The 23,456-nt window shown below is 37.7% G+C and overlaps 1 protein-coding gene across 2 annotated transcripts in view; it reads right to left on the bottom strand.

Moving 5' to 3' along the window:
- Positions 1-23,456, bottom strand: part of ARHGAP15 (Rho GTPase activating protein 15) — a 701,521-nt gene that overhangs the window by 655,971 nt on the left and 22,094 nt on the right. The window contains exon 2 of one of the 2 annotated variants that reach the window (XM_061438765.1): positions 12,425-12,603. The exons of the other annotated variant lie outside the window; for it this stretch is intronic. Within the exon in view, the coding sequence (XP_061294749.1) occupies positions 12,425-12,589 (165 nt within the window). The 5' untranslated portion in view covers positions 12,590-12,603. The remainder of the gene's footprint in view (positions 1-12,424; positions 12,604-23,456) is intronic. 2 annotated transcript variants of the gene reach the window in all.

Below are 23,456 nucleotides of genomic sequence, written 5' to 3' on the forward strand. Positions count from 1 at the left end.
CAAGAATTACCAAAAGGTGACACAGAAACATGAAAATAGTCAAATGCTGCTGGAAAAAATCTCGCCGATTCACTGGACTCAGGGTTGCCACAAACTTTCAGTTTGTAAAAAACAAAAATGAAAAAAGGCAGTCTATGATGTGACATAGAGTGAAGCACAGTAAGGGAAATATGCCTTTATTCATAAATATCTAGGAGTCACTTTGCTCTACATGGAGCTAAATCTTTAAACTAGTCAACTGATTGGTTTATTACAAAACCTGGATATTACTATATTTTGGCCCTAGTTTGTCTATGCAATTTGAAGAAATTACTCTTCAAAACATTTTTCTTTCTTTCTTTTTTTTTCCTGAATACAGTAAGCCTTAAAATAGCTCATTCTGCCAACTGAGCCTATGCTCTCTGATCTTGCTTTGTGCTTAGTGTTATCCCCTTTGCTTCAGTGTAGGAGCACATTAGTGTCATAGCCAGCAATGTGTTTTAAGGACTATGATGGCATGCTCCTCTTAAATAGATGAGGATAACACTAATGATAGGGACCACTTAGGTAGGTTTGTAAATTAAATCATTCCTTCCATGATTAACCCCCCAAAATTCAACAAAGCACGGGTACTTGGAGGACAATATTCAGTCATATCTCAACAGCAAAGATCACATTAAAAATTACTAAAGAGTCAAGAACTTGGAGAAAATTTTGAATGCTCTGTAAACTTCTAAATTAGTTCTGTGTTCAGTCTTCATATTGAAAGCATAAACAGTCCTAGATGTCAAGTATACATTCTAACACTTTAATTTGTAGTCATAAAATTATTATTTCAACTACTCCAGTTAAACATACGTAATAAGTTCACGAAAACAATGGAAGAGGGACTAAGAATGGGTGATGAATAAAAAGGCATTATAAACTGAACCAGTTGGGAACACTTGTACCATGACTTGTTACCAAAGAAAGAACTTTAATAATTTGGATTTGCTAAAGGAAATATTGTATTTACATGGGAAATAGATCAAAGTGTGCAAAAGAGAGTTTAAAGTATTAATAGGCTAAAATCAGGTTGGAGTTCCACAATTTCACATTAAAAAAAAAAAGCAAAAAACTCTTGTTTGAGACATACAACCCACAGAAATGCATCTATAGGAAGAGACAGTGAAGTTCTGCTATTTCATAAGTATCTTTTAAACACTGTATACAATATCTGTGGCAAGGTGAAAGGTAGGCAATGCTAGTATCAGTATGGAGAATGAGGGAGAGCAGGTGGTGACAATGATGACATCTAGGAAGCAAACAGGATGAGTCTGGGGTATTATACCCAGATTCTACCTCACTTGAATGTAAACTCTAAGAGAACAGAGAACCTTTATGCTTTGTGTCCCCAGTTTTCAAAGCCCTCTTTGATAGCTGCCAATAAATATCTGCCAAATAAAAAAGAATGGACTAATGAATGAGCGGATGAAAGTAGTTGACCTGCTCACCCATTTCCACTCTGGGGTCTCTTAAAGGGACACAAACAGAGGCTGCGTTGGGATGATCATAACTTTGTGAGCAGGAAATTACTAATGAAGGGACCTTAGAACACACTACTGGATGACATTTTGTAGGATTTTTGTTATGCAAGAACATTATCCACTATAATGGTCCCTTATATTCAGAGTTTTATTATCTAAAATGTGTTATAGATGAGAGCCAAAAAGATGCCAAATTAATAATCTGTGTGACAGTAAAACCTTATTCATTAGTACTTTAAAGACAAGAAAGAAAATTTCTTTTCCTTTTTTTAAAGGATAATATTAAAAGTACAGAGGTTAAAGATAGCACATCCAGGAATGTAAAGTTCTTTCCTTTCTATTTGATCACGTGTTATTGGCATGGACACTGTCAATAATACACGGTGAAAGAGGATGTTGTCATGTAAGGTTACCCACTGTCAGGCTACGATCTATAGGTAAGACCACAGTGGGTGACGTATTGTCAAAGCTAGATTCACTTTCTCATGGATCAGTTCGTCTAACCTGAACTAAGCTTATTTATTCATTATCCTTTCCCTGGTGATTATTGACTACACCTTGAACACATTTTATTTAAGCACAGAATATCACTACTTAGCAGTACTTCTTGCTATTTAATTCCTGTGATCTGGCGGTTGGACCTCTAGGATTTGCCCCCATGTTTCGATGTCGGTGTTTATATTTGAGCAAACAAAACTGTCATTTTGTTTTCCTGTCTTCCTTTATTGGGTCACTTTGTGCTACATGATATGATCTAAGACAATTCAATGCAAGGAGACACATGTCCCTTCTCATTGGAAATATGAAGTCTGCAGTTGCCTTTTACCCTGTGGGAAAGAAAGCAGGTCAGGTGTCCAAAAGGAGTGGAGGAAAGTTAGTGTCATCACTACTCCTCCTCCTGCTCCTCCACAGAAACAAGATTATCAGGCAAGACCAGCACCGGTTTCCTCATGAAGGAATTAAAAAAAAAAAAAAGGAACAGTACCATGGTTGTCTGTGTTTATGGTACTGTGGAAGGCACTCACAATAAAAATAAGTAATTCTGGACATTTTCAAACACATTATTAATCAAATATCTTCGAATCTCAGGGAAACTAGCTTATTGAGATCATCTCCTCAGGGACAAAAGAAATAAAACACTAGCAGCCATTGTCTTTTTTTGTTGTTTTGGTTTTATTTAGAAAGTATAAACATTTAACTGATTTCCTTTTGGTTTTCAGAGCCAGACCTCTACAACATTTTGATACGTAAAGACCAGAATTTGGCTTTGTTTCATTTTAAGTTTTATTTCACCCAAAATCTGGTATGTAAAATAATTTGCACATAAATGAGTGAGAGGTCTGAGTCAGTCAATGTAATTTTATCAAAGGTATTTACATGGGGAAAAATGTACCATATCATGGTGACTACAGGAGCTACCATTAAAAAAAAAAAAAATGCTGGTGTTTCTCCGAAAAAAAAAAAAAAAGGAATGCAATAATAATAATGAGGGGGAGAAAGAGAAAGAATAAAGCAGCTTCCTCTAGGGTTTTTTCACCTTTCTCAAAGAGTCTCTTCTCATTTTTGGAGGATATTATTTATCTCCCAATTTATCATATCCTTAAACTTGCTTGGCATATGACAGCTATACATCCTATTACAACTCAAATTCCATATCTCTTCCCCAATAAACTTATTACCAGTGAATTGGAAGTGAATGGGAATCAGAATCCATCATCACAAAGAAGAAGCATATGAGTTTGTACGTAAAGAAGATGGCCTCATTTCCGGGAGAAAGTGCCACATCAGTGTACACCTGCTAATTACATGCAACATGCATTAACATAAAAAGTGTCTTTTTTTCCTACATAGTGTTGTTTGGAGATGGTTCTGCTTATCAGTTTTTAATATGCTCTTTGAAAACTGACATGCACTTTAGCCACATCTCTTTAGGAACACAGGGATTCAAAGACTGGATAACATACTTTCATGCTTCCCAACACAAACCTGAGAGTATAATTAAACAGATGGTAACAATAAACTGGATCTGAACACATGAGGGACTAGAGTCCCTTATTAAAAGCCTTACACACTGAAGAGTGGTGGAATGACAACTCTGGGGAAGTGTTTTAGCAGCCAACACCTTTACATATGCCTTGGTCTCAGAAGCAGAAGCTAATCAACTCTTTAGAGATGGGCTTCCTACCACCTGGGAGAGGGCACACACGAGGTCCCTGCACACTCTGAGGAACAGAAATGCAATGTAGATTGTGTGACTCTAAAGGAAAGTGACTCTTCCTCACGATTTGCCTTCAAGACATCAATTTTAGACACATCAACTTTTTAACTGTAAATCTGCCTTATCCTCACCCCTCCTACACACCACACACACACACACACCCCAAGACCTACTTTGAAGGACTTATGCTCCAACAACACAAGTTATCATCTTCTATGTGAGGACAAAAACAAGGTACTAGAGATCTCTGATAACACAGTTGTTCTGAATATTTTCAACCTCATTTCTGGCAACCAAATGATCTATTTATTTTATTCTTAAAATTTATTGGAATTCTACTTATTTCTCAGATCTAACATTGTCTGTTTGTCCTGAGTTAAATCTATTGCAAAAAAGAGTACTGTAGCAATCTGGATATTTCAGCTTGTAGATATATGTATGCAGCTCTTTTCCCTTTTATATTTTGAGAATATAAAAATAAGCTCAAATATATAAATTTTATATACATGTCCCTCTCACTCTGAAGTGAGAGATGTAGGTATGTTTATTTACTATATATGTATAAACACAAAGAAAGAATCTACTATAGGCAAGAAAGGATCTTATTACTGTAGAGGTTTGCAATGTTATTGTGCAACCATGCACACAAAGATACCATTTTGCCATTACATAAGGCACTTACAACCTAGGGGATAAAGTCAGTGTTTGTTCTTCTGTTTCTCAATCTGCTTCAGTTCTCTGCTTCACTTGGCAAGTCGAGTGTCATTTATAAGAAACATTCCGCATCAGTACAACAATGATTTAACTTAACTAAGTGCTAACAATCAAAGGACAATATTCTGAACACACTGTGCTTTGGATTAATCAAAGTTATAATGATGATCTAAGAAAAGAAAATTTTTGAAAAGTGAGGCAAGTATTAAAATGGGAAAATGTACAAGGCACATAAAAACATAAATCAAATGGCAAACATTATTTAGCAGCTTGCATTTTACCTCTTTGTGCCTATAATCATCATATAACACTGTCCAATTTTAATTTGGGGTTTTGATACTTAATAGTGTAAAAAACCCTGGTGGCTCAGTGGTAAAGAATCTGCCTGCAATTTAGGAGACCGTCTGCAATACAGGAGATGCAGGTTTGATCCCTGGGTAGGGAAGATACCCTGTAGAAGGAAATGGCCACCTATTCCAGTGTTCTTGCCTGGGAAATCCCATGGACAAAGGAGACTGGTGAGCTCCAGTCTATGGGGTCACAAGAGTCCGACACAACTTAGCAACTAACTCACGACAACTAAGTTTAAAAATACTGTTCCCAGCTTCTGATACAACTGTACCTGAAATGACTCATATCATCTTAGGAATTTGCCATAAACGCCCCTTCAATAAGGCTCCTTGGTGGCTCAGCAGTTAAAGCGTCTGCTTCCAGTGCGGGAGACCTGGGTTCGATCCCTGGTTGGGAAGATCCCCTGGAGAAGGAAATGGCAACCCACTCCAGTATTCTTGCCTGGAGAATCCCATGGACGGAGGAGCCTGGTAGGCTACAGTTCAGGGGGTTGCAGAGTCAGACACTACTGAGCGACTTCACTTTCACTTTTCCCCTTAATAATAGTGACTGTGGTTCCAAAATTATTTTAAGGGTGAAGAGTATTATATGAATTAAATAAGAGATGGTGCAAATAATTTGGTGGAAAAGCATAGTTGCTGCCACACAGAGTATTAGGTAACATTTTTTTTTTTTTTAATTAGAATGTACACTTTAAGATTACTGATTATGAACATCAGGGGACCTGAGATTTTGATTCATCAGTAATTCTCCTTTATGTCTACACTAAGACGTAAAAATGAGACCTCTGTCTCAACTTGGTATTTCAGAGCCTGTACATGCTGGTGCAGAAGCAGTTTTACCTGTAATCTCTAGTACTGCTCTGCCCCCTTGTGCTGCTGCAGTGAACTCAACATAAGGCACAGTTTGCCTTCATCTCTGTACATGTACTACAGAAAAACCCCACTGTCACTTCTCACTTTTCTGGCAAGTTCAAGGTCAGTGTCTAGCTATTTTCAGCTCATCTCTTCTTGATCCATGCAGAGAAATGACAAGGTAACGTGATTCGGGGTCAGCTGTATTACAGGAACCGTTACATAAACGGAGAAAGTGAAAATCAATCCTAGCTGACAGTGACTTCGGGATAATCAACGCCCACTGGATGCCTCTGTCAGCTCGCCTGCATCAAACACCGTGTGACTTCTGTCAGATCTTTTTAATAAAACTATATTCTCACTTTCAGCAACCTAAATAAATATTTCTCTTGAGCTGATTTTTTCAGATTATGTTAGCCTTCCAGATTTGTAAACTATGCCAATAACGCTGTGAAAAAAATTAATGCGTGATACCCCTGTCCTACAGTTTATTATTGACCTGAGATGGAGTTTACTGCTGTAGAAACACCCGTTTTTTGAGTGATCCAAGAGAGCTCTCATACAGACATCTTCTGCACTGATCTCAACACCTTCCCCATCATCCTCAGCCCTATCTCCTCTCTCTTCCTCCTTGTCTAATAAAACACCTTAATCAATCATTTCTTGTTGGGAGAGTATTTTTTCCTCCTTTTTTGATGTTCATCGCTTTCCTTTTTATCTCTCTATTTTCTGCCAGGACATTTCCCCCTAATACAGAATTGGAAATACAGTATTTAACAAGATGTTCCAGTTTAGTGGCATTCCCACTGACAGCACCTGATATATCAGTTTAGGGAAGGAGCTATTTTTATCCCACCCACCTTGTGCTCCCTTGAAACTGTGAGGCGGGCAGTACCCCATTGAAGTACAATTTACCATAATATTAGTTGTCAGTAAATTCAAAGACAGAACTCCTAAAGCTATAAAATGGATTAGAAGCAATTTTAAAAAGAATTAACAAACTAGAGTAAGAGTATACTGTCAACAAACAAATGCTCCATCATAGGACTGTAATTTGGAATTTTAATTACCCCTCTGCTTCTGTAACAAAACAATGTCTGAACTGGCAGCGATTTGAATCTCTCACAGGTCATTGAGCATTCTAGTTAATTACTCTATGAATAGCCTGTTTTTCTCCCCTCTGGAAACACGTTTCTAATGGCAGTCAAGGTCTGACAAATGTGTCATCTACATAATTAGCTAGGAAGCAACACAAAACATTAAACATGCTTTGTGCCGACAACTATCAAAACATTTCATTTGTTGTCAATTATTCATTACTTTGTAGGTTCTGAAGGGGTTGTTATTATGGAAATAAGTCCAGATGCTAACAAGGTTAGAGTTTTGGATTCAAATTAGTAATCAGAGGACTAACTTAAAAAAAAAAATGTATCTCATGTACATTCAGCGCCATGTTCAATCAGTAGGAGATTATAAACAAATTTAGCTATGCTCAAGTTAAAATGGAAACCACGCAAGCTCGAACATGAACTCAAGAGCCCCAGCTCATTCTTTGAAGTACAGACTCTACACTGTCAATGAAAACTTCCCGAACCTTTGGCATGTCCAATTTGTGCTTGGTAAACAGAGTTAAAGATTTTCAAAGCATGAGATGATATAGGATGGCAAGGACAGGAAAGAAATCTCTAGTGGTTTTGATTCTTCTTTCCTCCTTCCCCCCCCAGGGCATTTTATGTAAAAGTAAAAAATCTAGCTAATAAATATTTTCTTCTGCTTTACAGCAGACTGGTTACCTTAGGTAACCTTTGAATATCATGATTTCTTTCTTTTTTTTTGGGGGGGGGGCTATTTCTGAAAACTTGTTTCTCTATTATTGTTTTAATATCGTATATAAAACCAAGTGTTGTCTTGAAAGCAGTAGTCCTAATGTATATAGAGGATATAAAAAGATTTCTCAACAAAACTGACCTCTCAGTGGCAAAGAAAATTGCAGTGGAAGACAAATAATTTTGTAGTCGTATCTGAGATTTGGATCTATGGAGAGTCTCACTCCACTGTCCTCCAGCTTTTCCTCATAAACCAAAATGGCTTACAAATGTCATCCACAATAGTTCGATAAAGATTAGGAACAAAACACTGTCCTTACATTGATGAGATAAGAAAGATTTAACTGCAGAATGCAGTGTATAAGAACAGTTTGTAAGGCTTGTTCTCCAATCAGGAAAATAGAATTCAAATTATATTTGTGTGTGTCTAGAATTTAATTGAGATGATCAGTTTGTTTTCCACACAATGTTTGATTAGATGCCTGTACTTCAGAGCTAGACAAAAAAAAAAAAAGAAAGAAAACAAATTCATTCTATCAGGAAAAATCAGGAAGACCCGTTATCTACAACATGTGCAAAATATGTCAGGAAATAATTCTACCCTGAGCTCTGAGAATGCCCAGTTAATAAAAAAAGATCAGCCACTCGCTAAGAGAAAATAATTTTCTGTATCTATATTTTTCAAAGCAAAAAGGCAGCCACATCTTATACTAAATAGGACACATTAAAAATAAGCTTTAATAATCTTTACGCAAAAGGAAACTAATCCATTTTCAGATCATACGATCCACAGCAATAAAAGGAAATCATCAAACTAAAGACAAATTTAGAAATGGCTGCAGACTCTCATTTAATTAACATGCAACAGATCATATATTTATGAGGAAGTCAAAATATTTAGGAAGCCTATAATCCTGTAAGCCTTAATGTGGTATAAAAACAACAAATAAATGCAAAGTGTTACTGTTATACATGCCTGCCTGATCAATGGTTTTCACATATTGATCTATAAATGGAGTTGACAGTCTGTGTTGGCTGCACATTTTCCAAGCAGTGCTATTTTTGTATAAAACCAATACGGGCAATTACCTTTGTTTGAGATGCCAAGTCTTATCAATTCAATGTGATTTAGTGTCATTTTAATTGAATATCAGGATCCACTTCAGGACAATTTATACAAACAAAGCCTCAAACCTAACTATAAGCTTGATTTGAAATAAACAGGGATAAGTCCTACAGCCTCATAATATTTCTCAAAATCTCTGCTAAACAGAAGGCTTATATTTTTAGTAGCAATTTTTATGTCTGCCTTTTTAGCTAGCCACAACTTTGGCAAGTATCCTATAATCACAGAAGTAAGAAACAAAGGAAAATTGTTTCCTTTTTTTCCCTTATAATATATTGAAAAGAAAAATGAAGGAACACTGTCTGTTAACAGAAGCACAAGGAGTCTTGTATGTTAATGTTTAGAAATGGCTTGAACTAAGTCTTTATCTGAATACTAATAAAAATAAAACATTTTCCTGTCTATGATGGCTATGAATGGAGTGATGCACTCTGTGGGGTTTACAAGCTGGAAATGGTGAATATTCATACATGATGCTGCTTAAGACACCGGTATTAAATGCCAGAACTGCTCCTGCCTGCAAATCCTATGTCTGCGGTTTCCTGACTTGGGCTATTTAAACTCTTCATTAATATCTATTTTCAAGCTGTCTAGTAGGCTGGGCATCCCTCTTACAAATAACATCAAAGTCACATTAAACCTTTTGTATTAGCTATTCTCTGGATTGCACATTAGCCTTTTTCGCCCCACACTTTACTTGCCCCTGTTTATGCTCACTCAGCCTTCTGCTTCTGTATTTAGCATGTTCGGGTAAACCATCAGTCCACCTTTAAGAGGTCTCTGGTGCTTGGGGCAGGGGGCAGGGAGATAACAAATCACTGAGACCAAAGAGCGTTCCCTCCCCACGAAACCGCCAGACCGTTCTCACAGATATGCAATTTTCTTACTAACCATGTCATTCCATGTCCAAACTTCCCATCTCTCCAACATTTCTTAGAAAGCAAAGTGGCCTCTTTGAATTTTGAAAAGGCGTCAATCTTATGAGCCACATAAAAATGATTTTTTGGTGTTTAAAGAAAATGATGCATGCCACCAATAAAATACTAATGGACTATTGATACCTGTTTTACTGGAAGGCTTCCCTGCAGCACTTAGGCAATAAAAACTTTTAATTCAACAAGTAAATTCACCTGTGTTTGCAGAGTTTGGGGTCGCATAAATGTTTATATTGGCATTTCAAATACTCCTCGATTTAATACATCAAGGACATAGGCTCCTATGACATATATATGAGAGTTTTATATGAGAGTCTTACTACACACATTTTAATTAATCAACTTTAAAAAAGGACTTTATAAATTAATGACAAAATTACATAATAGATCTGACCCTAGAATTACTATCATTTTTTATTATAGGTGAAATCATAGTAATGTAATATCAGACTGTGTTAGTATATACTCTAAGCCTTGTTAATTTGCATAATTGGCATGGCAGTAACAAATAGTATATATATGCCAAGTATATTAAATAGGGCACATAATACATATATAGTTTCTAAATACTCAATTTCTTTCTGTACAAATTAAATGTATTTGTGTCTGTTACAGAAAATCATGCTACATGTGAACTTCTGCACACATTTCAGTGTATATCTTCGCCCACTTTCCCTAAGTTCAAAATCTCCCCCTTGACCTTACCCCAACTTCCAACTTCTGAGAAATCAAGTTCTTAGTTTAGCTTGAGCAGATATCTTTAACAGGCTTGTTTGAATAAATATGCCAAAATACTTTACATTCTGTCAGTATCTAGTCAGAAAATTGTGCATGGAAAAAAGAGATGAAAAGAACTGAGACAGAAAGAAAATTAGTGCCATGGCAAGCTTTCAATACAGGATCTCTGAGCCAAGTTTTCTTGGTGAAATGACATATCCTCACTAAAATATCCCTTTTATATAATTATGCACTGAGCACACATAACCAAAAGTAACTTTTATTTTTGTTCCTTATCGAGGAATACATATTGCCGAGGCTAAGAATGCGGAAACAAAAGCTGGGATAATTATAGCTAATTTAACTTTGGAAAACTCTGATTCTCCAGCAGTCCAGCATACAACCCCCCAAACTAAAGTTATGTAACAAGGTAATATCAACAATGAGAAACTGCATGATAAAATCCTGCCCAAAAGTGAAAAATGCTAATTTTGTCTCATTTAGCAGCTGGATACAGAAATGCTCATTAGTTTTAAGAGGGTTAATCCTTTTAACTTTTGCATATTGATATGCCAATTATGCCTAATTGTACAAGAGGCATCAGTCAAGGTAATAGTGCATAAACACATGAAAGTTATTAAGTACATCCCAACATGTAATAAAGTAGGTGTTAATTGGTAGCTGAGTTCTGCGGGCTATTGAGGTGGATAATTCATTGAGAGATGGATCACTTGTAATTTCTCTCCATAATTCCTTTTGCAGTCTCATGCTGTGATGTTTTCATGCTTGTCAAAAACAACTGCGGCATAGTGCCTTTTGTTAAACACAGCCAATAAAATATGTTAGGCATCATTAAATATACTTAACTTTTAAACTTTTTCAAAGGTACAGTTCTTACTGATAATACATTATAGAGATTCCAATAATTTACTCTAACCACTATCTCAAGTTCACGGCTGAGGAACGGTTTAGCAGGTTTCAAAGTCAGGCTGACTGTGTTGTGCCTCCCAGCAGACAATACTTTTAAATGAGAAAAGAAAGAAAGAAAAATGTTTCTCTCAGAACCTTATCTAGGGATATATTTCTCACTTCCAAAATATAATCACTGGCTTCCTCATGCTACATCTGTCTATAATACCTGAAAAAAGAATGGTTAAAATCATGTATTCCTCAGGCTCCTGAAATTGTGGTGGGTTGATTCTGCACTTGAAATTCGAGTGAAAAACAGGGAATAAATATAATCAGTAACATGCTACTCAGCAAGTTGATCTCATTTAATAACTCAGTTAGGGAGCTGAATATTTCATAGGCCCCTATGATATTAACAGAACACTCAATTAATAGCTCACATGTTACTGCAGGGTGACTGGGACTCACAGGCTATCCCCAGCTAACCTAGCTCTTGCTCTTGCTCTCACTGTGAGCAACAAAACAGATCCGGGGTCCAAAAGAGTGGCTAACATTGCATAAATAATTTTGTACCATCCTATGGCCTCAGCTGCAAGTTACCACCATTATGGAAGAAAATTAACCAGAGGAGACTCATTGCAATCAGTATGTTTAGTGGCTCAGGATGAGTGCAGGGGCAGGGACACAATTGGCAGTAGAGTTCATCTCTAACTATTTTATTTCAAATCTTCCTAATGACACATTATGGAGACAAAATGGCTTCCTCTCCAAACCTTAAATTGCCACACCATTTCCACTGCTCAAACTCATTCCAAATCAGACTGCAATTTCCAATATCATATATTGTTGGAAGATTTTTAAGGAAGAGATTTTCACATTTAAAAACTATATTTTTTCTCAGTTTATTCTTAGCTAATTTTAGCCTCTGGCTTTTCAAAGTGATGTACTGTATTTGGAAGTACAAACACCACATGCCAGCATAACCTCATTATTTTTATGACACTGAAGCATGATAGTGGAGGCCCTTAAAATGAGTCAAAGGTGCTCTTCAGTCTAGTTCCAAATCCACTTTATCACTCTGGATTAAGCCCAGTTCTTCTTTTGCAACTGGGGATATTATTATGATTATAAGTAGGCAAGATAAAATGCATTACAAAAACAGTTTTCTCATGCACATTAGGAAAACAAATAAAACACGGCTAATTAGCCCCCCGCCCTTTTACTTTTTTATAAAATTCTATATCAGGGAACTTGGGGTGTCTGACTTACAGGTTCAGTGACCTTCCCAACTTCGGTGAGGATCATAGATTTACTTTGGCTCAGCCTGTCATGGTGGCTGTTGGCATTTTTGATTCTCATTTGCACAGCTCCAGTGCCTTGGCGGGTGGGATTCAGTGTTTCCACAGGGATATCAGAATTTGTAGATTTCTGCATAGTACAGTGGTATCCTGATAAAATATAAAAGTATTATATTATTCTAAATATACATAGTTTTCCATGAAAAACTCTTGGTGGAGTGGACATCTCTATTCATCATTAAGGCACAAAAATGGCGTTAAGTCTCCGCCTCTTTGAGTGGTGAGGAAGAAGGTAGTTATTTTGCAGTGTGTTTTTTGTTTGTTTGTTTTTTATCAGTTAGGACCTCTATATTCCAACACTACTGTATTCATGCCAGAGGATTTCAATTCAAATATAATACACTCAAATTCTGTGTAGTTCCTTCATTTGATTAAGAAACTCCTAATGACAATATGATATGGTCTCCCTTATATAGAAATGCTATTGCCAACTAAGCATTTTCAGGGTATATGCTGTTTTCATTCACAATGTCTTTGATCTATTAGCCACCCCATCCCACACCACTTTCAGATACTATTACTGGCAACTTTTTTTTTAGTGGGAAAAAAAACCCAAAAAACTGTGAATAAGGTCAAATTTAAGTGTATAAAATTGGCTTTAGAGCAAACCAAGCTGGTCCCACTGACTATCAAATATGTTGGCTTGGCCTCATTAGCCTGGTTCAGAGTCCTAGCCCCACCTCTACTTGCAATATCCACAGGGAAAAATTAAAATTCCTTTGTCCACTGCCATCTGCCAACTGAACTAGGTTTAGTATTAATAACTTATTGGATATAATATTTATGAAGAAAGAGAAAATCAACACATCAACACTGTTTATTTATTTATTTACATTTATTTTATTGGAAGGAGTCTGATTCAGCCAGGAAAATCCAGCGTGGGCAAATTTTAAAGGAGTGGCTATGAAAAAAGAATACTTCAGAAAAAGAAAACAAAGAAAATAAATTGGGTGGGTGGACCAAGAGGGCTTTGAGTTGCTTCCCAAATACATAATCCTTTTCAGCTGCTCCTGCCCACAAGTTCCTCAAATGAATACATCTACTCATTTAAAATAGAACATTTGCAATGCAAATATAGCTTCTAAGTTTCTAGAAACAGATCCGCTTCTGCCTGAGTGTTGTCTCCATCTCTCACCTATACAGATGCTTCAGTGCTAACCTGGTCAATTGGGTACAATATTAGAAAAAACTGTCATCAGTCAGTTTTAAAAGTCAATATAATCCTAAAGAAGGATTATATTTTAAGGAGCCAATTGTATTGGTACTTCTACATTGGTTGGACAGACAACCAGGCTAAAATCGTGGTAATGTTCTGGTTGAGTGGACATGAAAATAATTAGGAAAAAATAAAAGCATTTTAATAGGAGGAAAAGTGGTATCAGGAAAAACTGATACCAATTAGGCAGCTGAGTGATATTTTTTAAAAAGTTAATATTTATTGAGTATTTACTATGTGCCAGGCAATTAGCTGGTTTAATCCTTATAAAGCTCCTATGATATTCACATTATACTTATGTTTTTATAGAGGAGAAAAATGAGCATTGGAAAGACTAAAAATTTCCTTAAGGACAGTGCACACAAAGAAGTGGAATATTTATTTTCCCCCCTCACTAAAAAGACTCTTGGGAATCCCTTGGACTGCAAGGAAATCCAACCACTCCATCCTAAAGGAGACCAGTCCTGGGCGTCCATTGGAAGGACTGATGCTGAGGCTGAAATTCCAATACTTTGGCCACCTCATAGAAAGAGTTGACTCATTGGAAAAGACCCTGATGCTGGGAAAGATTGATGGCAGGAGGAGAAGGGGATGACAGAGGATGAGATGGCTGGATGGCATCACCGACTCAATGGTTATGAATTTGGGTAAACTCTGGGAGTTGGTGATGGACAGGGAGCCCTGGCATGCTGCGATTCATGGAGGTGAAGAGAGTCGGACACGACTGAGTGACTGAACTGAACTGAACTGAACTCACTTAAAAAAACAACCAAAAACGACCCATAAGTCCACCAACAGATGACTTGATAGAAAAATTCTGGTTTATCTATACAATATAACAATAAAAAATGGATAACTGATGCATGCAACTACATGGATGAATTGCAAACTTACTGGGCAGAGTGAAAGAAACCAAGCCCTTTCCCTAAAAAGTTCTCATTGCGTGTTTATGATTTCACTTATATAATATATATATATATATATATATATATATATATATATACATTTTTAGTTGTGGTGGTTTAGGTTTTTTTTTTTTTAATTTTATTTTTTAACTTTACAATATTGTATTGGTTTTGCCATATATCAAAATGAATCCGCCACAGGTACACATGTGTTCCCCATCCTGAACCCTCCTCGCTTCTCCCTCCCCATACCATTCCTCTGGCTCCAATACAGTATACTAATGCATATATATGGAATTTAGAAAGATGGTAACAATAACCCTGTATACGAGACAGGAAAAGAGACACTGATGTATAGAACAGTCTTTTGGACTCTGTGGGAGAGGGAGAGGGTGGGATGATTTTGGAGAATGGCACTGTAACATGTATAATATCATGTATGAAACGAGTTGCCAGTCCAGGTTCGATGCCTGATACTGGATGCTTGGGGCTGGTGCACTTATATAATATTTTTGAAAATACAAACTAACAAAGTAAACAGACAAAACAAAGATTGCCTAGGGACAGGGTAGACTCTGGAAACAAAGAACCCTTTGGGAGTGACAGATATGTTTGTTATCTTGATTGTGATGATGGTTTAACAACAATATACAAGTATTAAAAATGATCAAATTGTACACTTTAAACAACTGCACTTCACTGTACTTTAGTAATATCTAACTTCTTGGACTGCAAGGAGATCAAACCGGTCCATTCTGAAGGAGATCAGCCCTGGGATTTCTTTGGAAGGAATGATGCTAAAGCTGAAACTCCAGTACTTTGGCCACCTCATGTGAAGAGTTGACTCATTGGAAAAGACTCTGATGCTGGGAGGGATTGGGGGCAAGAGGAGAAGGGGACGACAGAGGAGGAGATGGCTGGATGGCATCACTGACTCAATGGACGTGAGTCTGAGTGAACTCTGGGAGTTAGTGATGGACAGGGAGGCCTGGCATGCTGCAATTCATGGGGTCTCAGAGAGTCAGACACGACTGAGTGACTGAACTGAACTGAACTTAAACTTCTCCAGGGGATCTTCCTGATCCAGGGATTGAAACTGGGTCTCCTGCATTGAAGGTGAATTTTTTACCATCTAAGCTACCAGGAAAGTCTCTGCTAAGTTGTTTACAGGATAGTTATATAAAGAATTCCTGAATCTGGTCCCATCACTTCATGGGAAATAGATGGGGAAACAGTGGAAACAGTGTCAGACTTTATTTTTTGGGGCTCCAAAATCACTGCAGATGGTGATTGCAGCCATGAAATTAAAAGACATTTACTCTTTGGAAGAAAAGTTATGACCAACCTAGATAGCATATTGAAAAGCAGAGACATTACTTTGCCAACAAAGGTCCATCTAGTCAAGGCTATGGTTTTTCCAGTGGTCATGTATGGATGTGAGAGTTGGACTGTGAAGAAAGCTGAGCACCGAAGAATTGATGCTTTTGAACTGTGGTGTTGGAGAAGACTCTTGAGAGTCCCTTGGACTGCAAAGAGATCCAACCAGTCCATTCTGAAGGAGATCAGCCCTGGGATTTCTTTGGAAGGAATGATGCTAAAGCTGAAACTCCAGTACTTTGGCCACCTCATGCGAAGAGTTGATTCATTGGAAAAGACTGATGCTGGGAGGGATTGGGGGCAGGAGGAAGAGGGGACGACAGAGGATGAGATGGCTGGATGGCATCACTGACTCGATGGACGTGAGTCTGAGTAAATTCTGGGAGATGGTGATGGACAGGGAGGCCTGGCGTGCTGCGATTCATGGGGTCGCAAAGAGTCAGACATGACTGAGCAACTGAACTGACTGAACCAAATTATTTTTCTACTTATTTTATTTTCATTTATTTAAAATATATTCATTTCATAATCCTATGAGTGACGTATTTAAAAAACATTTAATTGAGAACAAAAAGGCTCTTTTGACAACATTAGAAATACAACTTTGAAGTAATAAAATAAGGAAGTCTTATCCCCACTATTCCATATAAATGGAATGTAGACTACAACTACATTTAATAGAATTTTTAAATGGATCGAATCTGACCACTAATGTATGCATAAGGGAACTTATCTCTTTATATAACTAGAATAAGATATAGAAGGTTAAATATATCAGTGTGTTTTAAAAAGTAAATGCAATCACAGGCAAATGATATAAATAGTTATTTTTCCATATACCCTAGTACAGGGTAATACATTTTTGGTTTTATTCTGTGTATTATTTATTATCGAGGCCTTCAATTTTTTATAACCAAGAAGACATTATTTCAAAATAAAGCAAATCTATGGATTTTTTATATTGATAAAGTGCTAATAATAAAGGCATGAGTTTTTTCAGCGTTTCAGTGAATGAAGTAATTATGAGTGAAACAATGAGAATCTAGGCACTGTGATTGTGATGGAGACCTTGGATTCATTATAATTAGACTAGCTAAGGGTCAGACACGACTGAGCGACTTCACTCTCACTTTTCACTGTCATGCATTGGACAAGGAACTGGCAACCCACTCCGATGTTCTTGCCTGGAGAATCCCAGGGACGGGGGAGCCTGGTGGGCTGCCGTCTATGGGGTCACACAGAGTCGGACACGACTGAAGCGACTTAACAGTAGCAGCAGCAACAGTTGCATAAAAAGAACTCATGATGACTTCTAGTGGCAGCACAGCCTGTAATGTCCACCTTAATGCCTTTGAACAAGTCCATGGCCCCTTGTTCTGTCTTTGGAAGAAAACTGAGAGTGAGGGTGCATGGTCAACCAGGAGGACCGCTATGATATGCACCATCCTTTTCACTTCTGATACCACTGCACTAAAAACTGGGAGCTGAAGTACTACTGCAGATTTACAGAGCTCCAAAGTTTCAGGCAAATAGGCAGCAGTGAAAACGCATTGGTATGATTTAATGTCCAAGGGATGTGGATTATGCTTGAGGAGAATCAAGGATTAAACATATAAATCTTTTCTAAAAGAATCTAGATTCTCCTTGGAGTTCATTCAAGGCTTGATCTTCCACATTATTCATTACATTTGTACTCCAAAGATAGTGTGCTTGCCACATTGGTGAGGGAAATACTCTAGCTAGAGCCACTATCTTCTGACCAAGAGCGTGAAGCCACTGAATTTACATAGCCTCACCATGTGCCATTTATAGGAAATGTTGCTTCCTCAGACGGCACACATTTCAGCATCAAATCAACATCTGCATTCTGGTATTGATTTCACAATTAACCCATAATTTGTCTGGGGATGGGTTTCCGTCAACAGGCTGGATTTCTTTAAAAAACCTCTTATCTGGCTTCCCCACCTGTTTTCTAGGGGACAATCTGCAGAAAGGAATTTCAAAATTCCTCCTTTAGATCTTTCTTTTAAGCTGCTTTCCCCCTACACTGGTTAATGTTATTTCTCTTCTCTCACTCCTCTAGCTATCACTTCCTTTCCCAACTGAACCCAGTTCACATTTTGTTGGAAGCACATTGCTCTCTTATTTTTTCTTCTGTATTTTGTTTTACAATGCTATTCCCTTGATACTATTCATAGTTATTCTCATATTTGTAATATGGTGGTTTCATGTTGCTCTAAGAAGAATACAGAAAATGACACAAACTTCCTCTTACCCACAGAAAATAAATGACCTATTTAAGGTTTATTGAGACTTTCCTGAGTGACAGACACAACAGTAGAGGTTCTTTTTTGTGTTTTTGTTTGCTTCAGCCAAGTGCTTTGTAGTAGTTTAGTGAGTGTGATAAATAAATAAATCAAATTAAATGAGAAAAGAGTTGTGCCCAGGTGGGAAGAGAAGCAATGGCATTTGACTCTGGTGGAACGGTGAGGTGTAGAGAGAGAAAGTCTGCAAAAGAAGACCAGCCGATGCTGGAGCTAAATTAAGACAAGTTGGGCTTTTGGGGCAAAAGGCTTGGTAGTGCAGAGGTATGCAAATAATTGTGAAATTATAAGGTAAAATTTCACATGTGTTATAAAGAAATACTACAGTACCGAGGAAGTTGAAGGAAAAGACAAGTGCTGGATTTCATGAAGGAAATGGCATTTAGTATCCATGTGGGTAAGTCTGATTATCTTGCTATCCTCTCATCAGGCTGAAGGATTAACTGAGAGCCTCAACCCTCCTAAGCCAACCAGTGCTATAAGAGGCAAGGTATTCTAGACACTCTGAGGAAGAGAATTTGGGAAGAGGGCTTTCCTTGGCATAACACACAAACATCTTGTGTGGAAGAACTGAGTACAAGACAGAGGGAAGCAGGACCCCCTCACCCTCAGCAGGAACTGGGGAAGGGGGAGGACAGAGGAGGAAGGAAATATAATTGCCAGAAATGACAGTTGCACTGGTAGCTGTGAAACTTCTAACTGTTGTGCTCTGTGGGTTCAGAGGTGATTTATTCTTTTTCATCCTGTTAGAAACCTCTCACACCAAGTGGATAAGGCTGTTTTATACCAAATTTTGCAAGTCATATTCCAATCCCACTTACAGTTCTTTCTCTTTAGACTCCTTCAACTTTCCCATTTTCCCCTCGCCCACACCCTAATATTCTTTTTCCTCTACCTTGAACACTATGATCCTTTTAACATTTTGGCTGCCAAAGCCCTCCCACCTACTTAGGCCCCATCACATCCACAGGGTCAATATTTCTGAAAGGCCATCATCAATTCTTACTTACATTTTTTTTACTTAATCCATCTGCTCAGTGAATCACTTAGATGTATATATGGGAGAGGAGTGATTATAGCAATTAACACAATACCATAAATGAGTAGTCAGATTTCACATTAACCCTCAGGAACCGTTTACCTGAGTCTCATACTGGAAACTCTTCTGGCTATGTGGGAACACATCTCACAGTAGAAAAGCTTTGGTTATTCTACTTTGTGTGTGTTCCTAAGTACTTGTAGAGGCAGGCAGCATTTATGACTAAGGAAAGGAGATCAGGATTGTATTCTAGTAAATGGTGTCTCCTGGAGTTGTGGGATGTGATGGCTTGCCATGGTACTCTAATTTTTGAGTCTTTAGGAAAGAAGTTTCTAGGGGAACAAACTCCATTATAAAGTCTGCCCAACTATGAGTCGAAAGAAACCCTCAAACCCCAGGGTCCATCATGACTTGCTTCCAGCATCAGGGGAAGAATATAATTCCAGGAACCTAGAAGTATTAATTTCAGGATGTGTTAAGGAAGGCAATGAAGAGCTCTAATCAATGAGTTTTTATGTTATTATTCCAAGAACATGCATAGGGTTTTGAAATCATATTCTGTTGTTCCACCTGTATTTTCATTTCTCACTGACCCTCGAGTTTCTAGATTTGGTAGAGTATATCGAAAAATCAGTAATATTTTTCTATGCTTGTGCATGTGTGCTAAGTCACTTCAGTCATGTCTAACTCTTTGTGACCCCATGGACCATAATCTGCCAGGCTCCGCTGTCCATGGGATTCTCCAGGCAAGAATACTGAAGTGGATTGCCATGCCCCACCTCCAGGGGATCTTCCTAACCCAGGGACTGAACCTACATCTCTTTTGTCTCCTGCATTGATCGGTGGGTTCTTTATACCAGTGCCACCCGGGAAGCCCTTTTCTATGTTTATTCCTATACAGTTTCAGAACATCCAGCATTCTGCTAACTATATGTCATATTAAGTTTGTTTCATGTGATCTACATGCTTATTCAGTATTTCCTGTATTCCTTCTATAACATCTTATCATCATCATCATCACTGTTATTAAATTCTATTAGAAAAAAATGATGACTAATGCATTTATATTCTTACAGGAAGCACACAGAAGCATGGTGGAAGCCTAAGGAAAATATTGAAGAATTAGTTCATTTTGCATGTGTTTAAAATGTCAATTTTATTTTACAAAACTGTCTAAATAAACATCCTTGAGTTAGAAATTTAAATGTAAATCACTTAAGGCTGCCTTCACAATTTCTCTAGACTTCCTGATTTTATATGTACCAAGAGAAGAGCAAGAATAGCTTGTGATATTACACCAGTTCCACTTTCAATACTGTTTAAAAAACAGGAAACAGTGATGAGAATGCACTTCATAAGAGCCCCACAAACTTTGACTCTGCTCAACAGACTTGGTTGGCTCAGTAATATTCTGGGTCCGATTTTCCCACTCACACTGCAAATACCTAAATAGGAATGAATGTGATATTTCATCTAATTCTAAATTTCATAGCTGCTCTGTCGATTATCTGTTGCACTCTGTTAATTACATTAAGTCTCCTGAGTTAGAAAGTTTATTTTTGACATCTCTTTCGCATCAGAAACATTAAAATAAAAGTGTATTAAGAATTATTTGAATTAGGAGAAACTGAATGGACACTATGAAATTATTTCCGTGCTACAGAGCAGAGAAAATTAAAGTTGAAGGATATTGGTGGTTCTTCCCCAAAGTGTCCCCACCTGTTCCAAGTAGTCCCAGGACAGATCTCAAGTGCTGCATCTCCAAACATCCTTGCCTTGGTCACAGACCCCTAGATCAGGGGGAAACTGTGTCTGGAAAACTAAGGTAACAAGAATTCCAAAGGAAATCTAATGGAGATCTAGTGGATAAAATGATGGTAGAGCACCCATATTAAGTATAGATCATGTAAGTCTTTAATCATTTACATCCCTGTGCTTCCTGACAAAACCACAAAGACTTAATAAATGTTTGCAGAATATAGAAATGGAAAATAAATATGGACCCTAGTTAAGGCCAGAGTATATAGCCCAGGAAAGTATTACCAATAGAAATGCTTCTGATCAAATTTATTTCTTATTTTAAAAAGAATATGTATAACTTACTCTGGCCAGTGGGTCTGAGGACCAGTGAACGAAGGATATTTCACAGTAAGTTAATGAAATAAGGCTGCAAATAAGCAATGTTTTTCATACTCTTTGACGCCAACATTAAAGTATATTTGGAAAATCATACAAAATTTAAAAAATATGAACATTAGCCTACTTCCATTTCAGACAACCATTTTGTTTCTTATTAAGAAAAAAAATGACCACATTTATGACCATCTTGGGATTTAGCAGGGTTCTATGTTCTAACAATAGAGAAAGTCTCCCTCAAGTTTCAATTTTCTTTGGGTGCTTGACATTTTTTCTCTAAATGGAAGGACTCTCTTGCCTGACATGGATTCCCACTAAAGACTTAGTGAGGAGAACTATCTCAGAGGTAAGCACTGAGTGTGCCTCAGTGTTTTCCCGTTCCTTGGGTGTCAGCTTGGGTTTCCACTGTGTAGCAGTGAGCTGTATGGTCACCATAACCACCAAAAGCCAAGGTTCTCTCTGCCTTGACACACAGGAACTCCTTGTGGCAATATGACCCCATTCCTTTTCCGGAATGTGTAGGAAGAGCTTTCTCCAGGTCTACTGAGAGTGTGTGGAAACTCCACAGACAGATACTGTATTTGTGAGAAACTCATTTCTGTCCCCTGGAAAGATCTGTTGATCTGTGGTAAAGCACAGCCTGTTTCTTCCCCTGTGGAAATGACTTGTGACTGTGGTTGCTCCAGTAATGTGTGGCACAACCTCCATGCTACCCTTTCTTGATAGGTCAGTAATTAACTTGCATTGCGATTGTTTGTCATCTCCACCAGAGCAGCCATTTACCAAAATAACATTTTAATTTCACTTTCCTTCGAGTTTGCTTTTCTTTTCTTTTTTTTTTTTCCCTGTGGCTTCTACATCTCTATTAAGTCTAATTTCCCTAGACCATTTTCATAAGCAGAGCAAGTGCAATAAAACTCAGTTTCAAAAATGTCAAATATAATGAGAAAGGAAGCTCACAGTAAAGGAATTTGACCATAGCCACACCACTGGGTAACATTGTCTTTGACTGGACAGGTATTACATATAGGAAATGTTATAATAAGACTTTGCATTTAGTTAACTTATATCAAGAAATCTGGGTGATACGCTGCATTTACTGACAAAGTCAGGCAGATCAGCTTCATGGATAAATGGTAATACAGTTATTCTTCACATGGGTATCCTAAATAGTGAAAATGACAAGTAAAATATAAAATGTGTTTTAAGTAGAATAAATACTGAACAAAACTGTGGTAGGCAACCTTAGTATCATGCTGCTAGTGCTCCCTCCCTGGGCACTTTAGTCCACTAGTCTCAATCCTACTGGGAGAAATGCAACATATATTATATTTCAAATAATCTTTGAGCCTCTACCCTGAGAAACAGACTTTCTAGGTCCCACAGTTTCTACAAAAATTATTAAAAATTCTGGAGTAGAGTTGGACATATACATGCTTACTTACAATGGAGTCTGATTAGAGTGCAACAGAGAATGGGTCTGAGGGCAATTTCTGGTGATGGTGAAAGTGATACCATATGATAAACTTGAAACTGTATGACAAACACGATTCAAAAGGCAGAGAAGGGATTTCAAGAGCAGTGCAGGCTGAGGTAAAAAAATTTAAGGAAAGGCAAGGTGAACATCCACAACACATAATAGAGGGGAGTGGATAATTTGGAAAGCTAGATACAGACAGTGGATTAGAGCTGGATTAGGACAACCTTGCGGAGAAGGCAATGGCATCCCACTCCAGTACTCTTGCCTGGAAAATCCCATGGATGGAGGAGCCTGGTAGGCTGCAGTCCATGGGGTCGCTAAGAGTCAGACACGACTGAGCGACTTCACTTTCACCTTTCACTTTCATGCATTGGAGAAGGAAATGGCAACCCACTCCAGTGTTCTTGCCTGGAGAATCCCAGGGACGGGGAAGCCTGGTGAGCTGCTGTCTATGGGGTTGCACAGA

Source organism: Bos javanicus, chromosome 2 (assembly GCF_032452875.1).
Source record: "Bos javanicus breed banteng chromosome 2, ARS-OSU_banteng_1.0, whole genome shotgun sequence".
NCBI classification, from domain to species: domain Eukaryota; kingdom Metazoa; phylum Chordata; class Mammalia; order Artiodactyla; family Bovidae; genus Bos; species Bos javanicus.